Source organism: Morone saxatilis, unplaced genomic scaffold (assembly GCF_004916995.1).
Source record: "Morone saxatilis isolate NCDOM2014 unplaced genomic scaffold, NCSU_SB_2.0 Contig9, whole genome shotgun sequence".
In the NCBI taxonomy this organism is placed as follows: Eukaryota; Metazoa; Chordata; class Actinopteri; family Moronidae; genus Morone; species Morone saxatilis.
The window spans coordinates 19,538,713-19,551,065 of record NW_023340268.1 but is presented as its reverse complement, the minus strand read 5'-3'; the positions used below and the strand labels follow the sequence as shown (position 1 = coordinate 19,551,065).

Sequence of the window (12,353 nt, the reverse complement as noted above, 5' to 3'; positions counted from 1 at the left end):
TACCAATGACACTAATTAAGGTTTTGTTCCATTCAGGTCAAAGTAACAGAGTCAGGCTGCTGCTATTGTGCATGTTGGCTCACCGGAGAGGCTTTGCTACACTACATGGAACAGAAACTTGATTGTGTTTACCCTACTGTTTCATGTCAAAATAAATGCTGTAAAAAAGGTCTGTCTAGGAAACAACATAAATAAAATATATATATAAAAATCAGCTTTTCCTAGCCCCCGCGCTATCTGCTATGAAGAACATGCTTAAAAGAGGAAACACTGCCCCTTTGTGGATATTCTAGAGAGTTACTAGATGTCATATATCGGAGCCCTGATGTAAAACAGCCACCACGCTGGAAAACAGGTAGAACAAGTTAAGGACATGTTTCAGGTAAAGACAAAACAAAACAGACCCGAATCACCCAGAGACATGGCTGGAATACTTTATGAATGCTTTTGTGTTTTTATATTAAATTTTGTATTAGAACTTTCTCTTTCCCACACTTATTTGTGAATATTTTCTCTCAATACTCTTTATACTTTGGTGTATGTAGTATTCAGAACCTTTTATTTTACATCCCTCGTTATAAATAAAAGGTGTAGTACAACTAAGTTTGTAACTTTACATTTACTGTAGTAGTTCTTTATTTGTATCCACTTTAAATTCCACGAGTGTGATCAATACAATCTTGTCCTAATGTGTCTCTTGTGAGCACAATATAAACTAAAATAACACAGGTGTTAAAAGTAGATTTTGACATAGTGGATTTACATGAAAGATTAGATCAGAAAATTGTATTTCATTTCATAGCAATCCAATCAAACAGTTTTGGAATTAATCAAATTAACCAAATTAAACAGCTTGTAGGACCCCTGGAGGCCTTTATCCCTGAAGCAGTTGCATGCTTTGTCTTAGTTTCTAATCCATGACTTCAATTTTAGTGAATAGTGAAAATTGAAAATAAAAATAAAATAAATAAATCAGAAGAAAACAGAACAGCATTAAACAATAGCAACATAGAGAGTATTAGGGTAATAAACATGAAATAGGCCTGAAGCAGGAAACAGAATGATTGTGCAAGTGAGTGTGGTTAGCAACAGGAAGTGTGTAAATATTTGTAAGAGAGATAACTGGACAGAAAGAGGGAGTGACGGAGTGAAAACCTTATGCTCAGTAGTTCTACGTGTGTTTATCGGAATCTATATTTGAAATGTGAAGAGAAAAAAAGTTTGCGGCGATGTCAGTGTAACACTCTGAGAGATCCGCCCAATCAAGAACCAACAGTATACTAAACATCATGGGTGTCATCTGTTAAATGGGGAACTTAGATCACGTTATACAGAGATTGACTATATTGTAGATGAAAGGTCATAGTGACAATTTTACTGCTCAGCGTGGCTAACAACAGATCATAGATTACTCTAGAAGGATGTTTTCGCATTAATCTGCTGAAAGTGGAAAGTTTCTCTGTGCTTATTAAACATCAGATTTTAAGGGGCGGTGCCTACCAGCATGAGATATCACAGATAGTTATGAAGTCAGTCCTGGTCCAGTATCAACTTGTACAGTGTGATGTAGAAACTTGACGCCAGCAGTGCACATCCACTGAGAATGGACTTTACAGTGAAGTAGGAGACATCTTGTGTCCAGCAGGAAAACTTTAAAAATGAACAACATTTGTATATTCAGAGATTCTGGAAGTTTTAATGATGTAGAAGGGGGAGATGTTTTCAAGGATTTTCAAGGAAAATTTAACTTTTTTGTGGAAAAACATATCAGACATACATTTTTGTTCCAAGCAGACTATTTGTGTATATGTCTGGAGGGGAGCTTTAAATGGGGCCAGTATTCGCAGATAAGATGTAAATTTAACCCTGTGAGGATCTTCTGATGAAATCCTGCCTCTAAAGTAAAACTGGTCGAGCCAAATTTAGTGTATGCCATTGTAAGTGGACCACAGTTTTCTGGTGTCTAGTACACCGTGAACTAATTTCCTCCAGGACAGGAATGTTGATTATTACAAACACTTTCTAAGCAGCTAGAAAGCAGCGATAAATGTTATTAACCCATGCTCTCAGTCTGCAGATTAAACTTTCTAACCCTAACTTTCTGACGTTAATTCAGTGAAATGTGCTGCCAGTGTGGGAGGATCTTACACATGTGCTTCTTCTTGTCCTCCTTCAGTATAAACACACTCACAAATATGCAAACAACATGGTACATTCTGTCTCTCTTACACAAACTACTTCTATGCTTGTGAGGACATTTGAGATAATGCACTCTCTAACGCTTACTTTAACCATCGCAACCACTGCACATGCCTCAACACGTATGAATTCTATCCTTAACCCTAAAACCAAGCAGTGAGTCAAAATGTCCTCGCCTTCCAAAAAACGCCATCTCACAAAGATTAACATTTAAAGAAAATAGAACTTGCCCCAACCTTAAAGGAACTGACCATTAGGTTGTTTGTAAAACAAATAATAAACTCTATGAAGGGATTAGTCATCGGTGAATAAAGTTGATTAAATGTGCAGAGAATAGATTTTTTCAAATCTTTTTCCTAACATCAGGGCTCCACAAAAAAATAATGTTAGGAAATTGTGGAGAAACTTGCTCTATATTGTATTGCTTCTCAATATAAATAAATAATTGAATATCTATTTTTTCCACATTACATGACCAAAGTCCTGTGGTGATGAGATAAAATCCTGTATGCTGTGTCTTCAAAGGCCTAAATACTGTAAGTCAAGTTGAAAACAAAGCAGACACTGTAGATATCTAAACCTGTACCTTTGGAGACTTCGGAGAACATGCTTTCATGCTACAAAGGAAAACATGAGTCTTAAGGAGTATGAGGGCACACCGGAAGAGCTACATTCCCAAACCCAATTCAAATTCTGCCTATTGCTTCAGGTTAAATGACATGTCATGGATACAAACAACAAATGAGATTGCTGACAAAAAACAGATTTGATAACATGCTGGGATACAGAAAGCTTTGGCAATATGCTGGAGCAGTTTTTAATATCCTACACAGGCTGGATTTGATTCAGAAGAATTGCCTGCAAACACTGCAAACACACTAGAAGAAAAGACACTAGGAGCCCTTTAAGAGCTTTAACAATAGCTCAATCACCCTTTAAACAGTACACCTGTCCCTTAAAGCCAGGGGGGTAAAGGTGGGTACATTGTTTCCCCTCACTGATTGATATAGCTTACTTGGGTTTATCCAGCCCACTACGCCCCTGCTTAAGCAATAGCTCCATTTTCTGGAAAAAACACTTATTCTCATTCGTATGCTCAAATGTACTTATACGCTTTCTTGCCAAGTGTTAGATGAGAGTTTTGACACCAAGCTATAGTTACAACATATTCAGCTTTGCTGAGCAGAAAGACTGGAAACAATAACAGCTAGCCTGGCAAGTTGTGTTTGTTACGGGGTGCCAGAGTCAGACTATTTCTATGTGCCAGTGGTGGACTCTTGTTGAATAAAAAAGGGCACCAGTGCACAGAAAGTTGTGATGCATTTATGGTGAAACAGATTAGTCAGGGTGTTGTGTGGTTAGGGATTAGCACCTCAAAAGGCACTTTATTGTTTTTTGTCCACTGGAAGGGTTCTTTATGATGTTTATCTACCAAAGGAGCATTCAAGAGGGCACTTTATGCACTCCTGGGCACCAGCAGGTCGCACTGCCTGCTCCCCTGAGTTTATTGCAAGGCTGTATACACTGTATTTACAAGACAGATAAATACAAAATGTCAAACTATTATTTAAATATAAGTGTCCTGCTAATATCCCATATTTCCCCTTTGGTTGCAGACATATACTTTACCCTCTGTCCAGTCAAGGGAGCATTAGCTAGGACTTTCCTATTATCTTTCTGTTAAAGGGTTAGTATTCTATCCACATTTTACTTTAACCATTACTTTTGGGGGATTTTAAAATAAGAATATGGGCTCTACTGCCTCCAAAATTGTCCTTTAATCACATACATATTTTCATAAAAGCCTTTAACTTGCCCCCTCATGCCTTCCGGGTTTATCCTCCCACACACCCAAATGAATATGTAAAGTTTGTTAAGTATTCCAACTGTTTGGATTTATTTGAATCATGTTTAAATAGTGTGGTCATGGCCACAGACTGTACGGTCTGTGGGAAAGAAAAAAAGAAAAAAGAAAAACTTGAGCAGATTGTCACTGACAAAGAATGTTCCAGGAGTTCACACCCACACACTATGTATGCCTCTCTGCCTTTCTCCCTCATACAACTAATGCTCAGGTTGAAGCGCCACAGAGGCTACTTCCTCTGCTTTGCATCCCTCCAGGGGTCACATTGAAATTAAGTGAGAATGACCCCTGAGATTGGAGGTCGTTTTTTATGTCCTCTCAACTTTAATATTTAATTTGCCGATGAACACATGAGAAAAACAACTTCCTTTTCTGCTTAAGCCTGAACAAATATCTTGGGTTAAGGCACCTCACTTCTGAGGTCTTCATTTGGTATTTTCTTTACTTTTCAATCCCCTTGAGAAGCATTCTTCCTTCTGATCCACCCGGTGTCTATCAAGTTACTAACACAACAGGTATTGCGGTGGCAGTTTTCAAAATAAAACACACCAGGCATGCTCCATACTAACTTTGTAGGTTATTCCCACCAAACCATACCAATACATACCAGTCCTGAGGAATGACTCATGACTGAATACTGTTCAGTCAGAAAGATTACACAGTAAATATATGTTTGATGATAGTCTACACACACACACACACACACACACACACACACACACACCTACACACTCTCTGTGCATAGGCCAAACTGTACGCCTGCTAATACAGGATTATATGTAGATTGCTGGTAACTTTGACACTCCCAAACTGCAACAATATAGCTTATACGGTATATTTTCAAAACGTATAACTCCTACTTAATTTGTTATTTACATACATCAGTTTGGTCATGTTTAATGTGAAAATCTTCTGTGCTTTTATTGTTGAATCGCCACTCTTCCGGCTGTGTCAGTACCTTGACGCTGCCGTCTCGCTCCAGAGGAAGGATTCATTCCGTATTCACTGTTTGTCTCGGCGGGCGGAGGAGGAGGCAGAGGTCACTTCATCTGCGAACACTGAAGGAAACGAGCAATCACTACAAGGTGAGACATCGCTAAGGTATTGATCGGGTATTGATTGATGTCATGTGTGCAGGGAGAGTTAACAGGTAGTCTGCTAAAGTGATGCGCAGTAAGTAACGTCTTTGCTCCAGTCCGGCAGAACTTTGAGAACTGCCTCGGGTTTGGTCCTGGACCTTTAGCACGCACATTGGCTGCCAGTGAATCTACAAGACTCGGTTTAGTGCACCCACATAAAGTCCGTTTGATTCACATACTCGACACACAGCAACATGTTATCGCCAGGGGCGGGTACAGGAGAAATATACAGATTTTTTCCCCTGAAGGTCTTAAGGGGGCACTAAAATAAGGAGGGAGAAAATGTGTCTAAATGTCAAACTCCCCCACTCCGGTTTACCAGATGTCCTACTACAGCTTATACTACTACACATTAAAATCGAATAGAAAAAAATATTAAAAAGAATAAGAAAAATACAGCTCAACAGCAGTTTGTCACTTTCTTTTTCAGAAGTCTCAGTCTCATGTCTGACCAGTGGTGTAGTGAGAAGTTGCTATACTCTTTTTGCCCACACATTTGCCCCTCCAGGATAAACAGCCCTGACTAGTAAATTATGCTCTTGCATAATTAGTTCACTCAAAAACGGGCCAGCAGTATTTGCACATTGTCACTTAACTTTCGCTGCTTCACTTAAGGCGATAAGGAGCATTAACATTAGCCACAGAAGAGGGGCAGACTTTACAATCAATACTGGCCCAAAGACTACTACGTAACTATTTGAGTGAAGAAATTGGACAACTATGTCATGACTTTGCCATCCTAGGGGAAAAAAACAAGCTCACAGAACTGAATATTAGGCATCAGAGAGGATTTAGAAGTATACTCATGCTGACTGTACCTGCACTACACCACTGGTCCCAACCAGCCAACTGCAGAGCTTTACACAGAGGAAACATAAAAGACTTTAGGTTGACATAGCTGCTTGTGAATGGCAAAACTTTGACATGGTATACAAACGGCTACAAATTAGCAAGCTGAGTTATATTTTAGCACTCCCACTTAAAACTGTTGAAAATATAACACAAATTATAAAATGTTTAATTTTTGTGTATTTGAACTCTTTCTGCAGGAACCCCCCAGTGTGCATCACTCAGCTACTGACAGTTATGGCAACAATTGTAATGGAGAGAATTGGGCGAGTGTTCATCAGCCTGCAGCAGATCAGGGGGGTCCCCCAGATGCTGACTGAGGCGGCACCCTCCATGCCCGGCACTGTTAGAGACATTGAGGTCCCCCACTACTTCAGGGAGCGCTACGTCTCCACCGGCTACCGACCACTCAACCAAAACTGGCGTTACTACTTCCTGTCTTTATTCCAGCGCCACAATGAGACCATCAACGTCTGGACTCACCTGTTGGCCTTTTTAGTTCTTCTGGTTAAACTGCGCCAACTCAGTGAGACTGTGGAGTTTGTTAGTGATCCTCATTCGTGGCCCCTGTTGGTCCTCATCGTGTCCTCCTTGACCTACTCGGCATGCAGTGTAGCAGCTCACCTACTGGGCAGCAAGTCTGAGATGTGTCACTATACCCTCTTCTTCCTGGACTATGTTGGGGTAGCACAGTATCAGTATGGCAGTGCTATAGTTCATTTTTACTATGCTGTGGATGAGAGCTTGCACAGATACGTGCATGGGATCTTCATGCCCACTGCCACTGTTCTCAGCTGTCTGTCATGCCTGGGATGCTGCTATGGCAAATACTGCAACCACAGCCTACCAACCTGGGTGCGTAAGGTGTGCCAGGTGGTGCCCTCAGCGCTCGCCTATATGTGGGACAGCAGTCCTGTGGCTAAAAGACTTATGTCATGGTCTTCAGCCAGCAATGACACAGCCTATATCTATCACTTTGGCCAGGTGGCTTTCTTTCTCAGCTGTGCCTTCTTCTTCACCTACCCCCTGCTAGAGCGCTGCTTCCCTGGGCGGTGTGATTTTATGGGACAGAGTCATCAGATGTTCCATATATTTCTATCTTGCTGCACCCTGTGTCAGATCCATGCCTCTCATCTCGACTTCGTGGGCCGTAGGAAATTATACTCAAGTCTGCATAAGAGCGGTGAGGCTGCCCTCTTTGTGGGACTGTATGTGGTCACTTTGGTTGTATGTGTGCTAATTGTTGCCTTCATGCTGAGGAAAGTAAAGCAAGTGCTTGACTTCAATGCAAAGTCCAAATAATGGATTAGATGCTGTAGGATCAATGTGCAAAAGCATTCATGTGCCTTTCCTTGCAGACTTGCTGCTTTGATAGAAAGAGAACTAATTATATTTGCTGTATTACTGTAGTTTAGGCTTGTGTTATGTAAATGTCTGTTGGAAACTGTAATATTTTATAACGGTAAGTGGCAGATTACAAGAGGGATGCAAAATAATAGTAGGATCTAGTATTTTGGTACTGATTTGCATTAGAATTTTTTGAAGAATTCCAACTGGTGTTTTTCATGCATCAGCAAAGGCTGGTGCGTTTTTCAAAGGGAACATAATCAAAATTAGATTCCTAAAACTGCCTACAGTATAAGTTAAGGTTAACCTTATTTTTTTTAACAAACATAGGCCTGAAATACAATCATTATAGACATGCAAATGTGGCGAGATGGTGGAGTGTTGGGCTGCCACGTAGCGGCGCCACAGGAGCAGTACGGGGTTCAGTGCCTTGTTCAAGCAGTGCTCAGGAGGTGAACTGGCACCTCTCCAGCTACCAGTACTGTGGTCCAGGCTGGAAGTGAACTGGCGACCCGACAGACTGAGCTACTGCCACCCCCAAGTATATAGTCACTGCTGTTATTGATGAAAATAGATTATATGCAGTTTGATTATGAATTATCAGATTATTGAAAATTTCATTTTATCCTACAATACTGGGATAATAATGGAATAGCATATAAAATGTGCCTATATATATTCTATATTTTAAAAGTGAAGGCATATTTAACCCAAACTAATGGATTTTTATATTAGTTTATTGAAATGGTTTGAAAGTGATACACTGATCAAACCAAATCTACTTCATAACTGAAGCTGAGACTATCATAAAGTATAATCTACCAATTGTAATAACAGTGTTACAACATGCAGGGGCCTTTGTCATTGTGCCTTGAGAGCCAATTGTTTGCACCTTTTATGTTACATTGAGCATAAAGTTGGTGCTGGTTCTCACTGTTCTCAACTCCTTAATGCTATTAGGTAATGGCACATAGTGCAGATTGTCGGAAACTAAAGCCTTAAAATTTAAGTTGACATTTTCATGTAGCTGGGAAATCTTTGAAGACACATTATGAAATGTTTTTATTTGCCAGTCAGAGACTTAAACCAATTTGTTGTTGTTTTGTTAGCTTGAATTATATGTCATCGCACTTTTAGATATAATTTAACGCACTGCCTTAAGAATGTATCTAAGAAAGCTGGATATTTTTATGATTTTATACAATTCAATTCTTAATGATATGTCTTAATTTAGACATGCAGTATATATGTGTAGGCTGTTTTGTATTATGTACTGTTTATTTGGCAATCACTGGGAAATGTTGTTTGTGCCTTTTGAATCATAAGGGAAAAGTCTTGAGTGTAGGTGTTACATGAGTGTACTAATGAAAGGTAAAGGTACTGTGATAATGTATGTGTTTGGGAAATAATACTGCCTACTACTGACCAATATGTAAAGCCAGCAGGATTAATCTTAAGCTTTTTCTTGAAGCACAATTCTTATGTGCAGCATTGACTAATAGTCTCATCTCCTGACATGTTGCTGGCCTCTGTGTCAAATTCTCTTTTTACTACTTTCACTATGAGTAACTACAAAACATGTCTGAGAATGACTGAGGCTTCAAATGGATGGGGAGAATTGTTTATCAGGAGCTTGTTGACCTTCGCACACTGTCCAAGGAGCAACAAGCTCCCACGTTATCTCTGTTGTTAAAATACAGTATATGCATGTAGCCTACCTCCAGTTCAATGTAATATAGTGTAGGTTATGAAACTAATTTCAATGACAAAACTGAACCTCACTGATATTGCGATCTAATGTTACTGCCTATAATTGAATGTTTAACTGAAACTCCAATTGGGAACTGAGTTCTACTTTATTGCACCTGTTAATGTATTGTTATGAAACTGTTGCAGTTGTATTTCTCTTAAAGCCCTTTTATTTTCTTGACATTAGTTTTTCCTGCTATTGGCAAATAAAATGAATGTCGACCGGCAGCTCCCTGCTTGTGATGTCCCCAATGCACCTACTGTTTCCATATAGATCTTGTTCCCAGACTGGGTATTTTTGGGTGGACTCCAGACAGAGAGCTACAGAATGAGATTAAATGATATTGCTTGTAATGGTTAACAGTATAAAAGTGTGGTATTATTGCAACAACTGTATTTTCACCATTAAATCATGATATTTTAAAAACTTGATGGAGGATATGTGTTATTGCAGGTACTGTAATCATTTTACTAATAAAATAAAAGTCTGACAATCTTTTAAATCAAAAACTAATGTGATGGTTTTTCAATGTTTAATTGGTCTCCATAGCGACCTGTTACACAGTGTTCCTCCTAGCAGGACCTCAGCTGTTATTTACATACTGTAAAGATACACTTGACACTGTGATGCTGCGCATCTGTCTTGGTAATTTGTAAACTCAAATTAGCAAGGCAATATGTGCTTTATTGTACTGAGTCAACATATAAAATATGGGCCTGTAGGCCAAGAAAAGAGTTAGGAAAATAAGGTAAAATCATCATATTGTCCTATCAACCCTCATGGGTTTTTATGACGCCAGAAGTGCAGTTGCAGTGGTCAAACGTTTCATTCCACAGAAACTACAAAACTACAGATTATTTTGTCTTTAAATATTCTTATCTTAAAACGTTCCCTTTCTGAAGCAAAACTCAGGTTCATAATCATCCAGGAAAAACAAATAATCATAATTGGAGGACGTTTTACCAAAAAGTACATCCCTTATCTCCTCGTAGACAAGATAGTAAACCAAAAAATTAATCACTCATTCTCAGTTTCCCCTAGATCAAAGAGCAAACATAGTCTGTCCTCCTCTGGAGTGGCATTAAACCTAATGATTGATGCACATTCCTGGCACTGAGTTACAGTGAGGGCTTAGGGCTGTCCCATTGTCAAATCGTGCATAAGGGCTCTCTGGCAGACGTTTTGAGCCATTTATCCACACTTTCTGTAAGTCTGCATTCTTACAGACGTTGTCCGAGGGAATTGCCCACAGTTCATTGTGTTGTGATGTTAAACACATGCAATGAAAAAACGTGTGGGGAGTAACATGAGAAAAGAAATTTACATGTGCTTGATGCTGTTTTGAGAAAAATTATTAAATTGATTATGTACGTCCACTCTGCAAGACAATCAAATCAGGCAGTTGGAACAAAGTAAAAAACATAAAATAAAAAACACCCAATTGTAGGCTATGTAACGTGATATAGTAATATAATAATTTATTTATACAGCACTTTTTAAAAAACAAAGTTACAAAGTGCTTTACATGGTTGAACTAGAATTAAAACATTTCAGGACTGAGGCAAATGAATAAGACAAAGAAATAAAATGGTGTTAAAACAGGATAACAGTGTGCTAGAAATAATAAAATGCTGTTTCGAGATGTGTTTCAAAAGATGTCACTAATATGTCACATAGTGCTGTCACATTCCTATTTATACAATTTCAGGTTCTTGCAGCCTTTCACATTCAAGTACTTTCCAGGTGATGACACTCAAGTCTGTGAGGGTTCATTGTTTAGAGTGGAGATTGGGATTTGGCCAGTGTAGAAAACACACCCCTTGCCAGTGACAATAAACAAAGTCACATGTGAAATTTATAGGCTTCTTGTCTGACTGGCTACCCACTTGGATTTAGTGGTTTGTGTTTCGGAAAAGAGGTCTGCTATATGTTCTGGTACATGTCTTGTGGCCCTTTCACTGTTCACTCAGATTCCCTAATCTGACTCCCTTTTTGAACTGACAGTGATACTGAGCTGTGCCGTGTAGAGCCCAATTTAGGATGACGACAGCAGACAACAGCAGACAACAGCAGTGACTCTTGCCCCAAGTGTCTGGATGTAGGGCACTGTGGAAAAGCCCAGTCTAAGTATGTCCATGTATGCATTAACTGCAGCATCAGTCTACTCTCTGTAAGGCAGCAGAGGCTACACCAAGCGGAAGTCCTCCTGTTTGCAGATGACCTTCCATTCTCTGGGGTCGTAGAAACTCTTGTTCCTTAAACAGCAGGTGACACTCTGAGTTAGGATGCACGATGAAGGCAGCAGTCAAAGACACAAAAAGGCCAGTATGTCAAGGTCCCTATCAGCTTTACAAGCATTAGTAGAGCACCTTAAATAGTTAGTTTCTTTTTTTTTTCATTAGTGCTGGCTCTCCCACTCACCCCTCAGGGGGAATGGCTGAGACTTGGATGAAGATCCATACAGGGTTCAAACTTTCTGTTTGACTGTGTTGAGTTTCTTTGTGTTATTCAAATAATGGTGACTGAACCTGAAACTGTCCCTCGTCTCTCTCCCCAATCTCTTTGTTTTCCTCGTTATTCACTTTTTCCTCAAACGCCCGTGAAACAAAAGGACAAAGAAATACGATGGGACAGACAAGAGCATGTCAGCTTCCCACATGTGCCTGTTTGTCAAACGAACCAATCACACATTTGTTCTGGGCCGTGTTTTCTTCATGTTGCAGGATTTACTGTGATACTTGCAGTTTTTCTTTAAAGCTGGATGGGCTGCCTCGATCTGAAAGGTTTGTGCAGCAGCTATTTCTTTAAATCATAGCCACATTGACAGAATACCAGTTTATGTGCATCACTGGGTGCTTCAGTTTCTGTGTGGTGCCAGGAAGCTATGCCCCCTTTGGAAAAGACTTCTCCAGTGTGGGGCCTGCCATTGGTCCTGCAGGCATTAAGCAGGTCACACTTTTTGATGAGCCTGAGATACACTATATCAATTACAATTATTTATTTCTGGCAATGGTCTTGGCAACAGCCAATACTTTTTTTTCTCAACTACTTTTGCATTGCCTTCCATTAAGTTTTGTATTCCCCTGATCCATAGAAACAGTTGTATTCACTGGTCCAGTCCAGTGTAGGGAAACACTCTGCAGATATTACAGAAAGGACAGATGATCTGACACTTCCTGCTCATTACTCCTTTCAAAAGGCAGCG

At 39.6% G+C, this 12,353-nt stretch overlaps 1 protein-coding gene across 1 annotated transcript; it reads left to right on the top strand.

Moving 5' to 3' along the window:
* Positions 1-5,018: 5,018 nt before the first annotated feature.
* Positions 5,019-9,657, top strand: paqr7a (progestin and adipoQ receptor family member VII, a). The gene is made up of 2 exons (XM_035682033.1): positions 5,019-5,148; positions 6,252-9,657. Exon 2 carries the CDS (start codon positions 6,289-6,291, stop codon positions 7,351-7,353), a length of 1,065 nt encoding a protein of 354 aa, XP_035537926.1. The 5' UTR covers positions 5,019-5,148; positions 6,252-6,288; the 3' UTR covers positions 7,354-9,657.
* Positions 9,658-12,353: the final 2,696 nt, after the last annotated feature.

What these genes read in the sequence shown, in the direction of transcription:
- paqr7a (XM_035682033.1), top strand. Translation starts at nt 6,289, where the DNA reads ATGGCAACAATTGTAATGGAGAGAATTGGGCGAGTGTTCATCAGCCTG.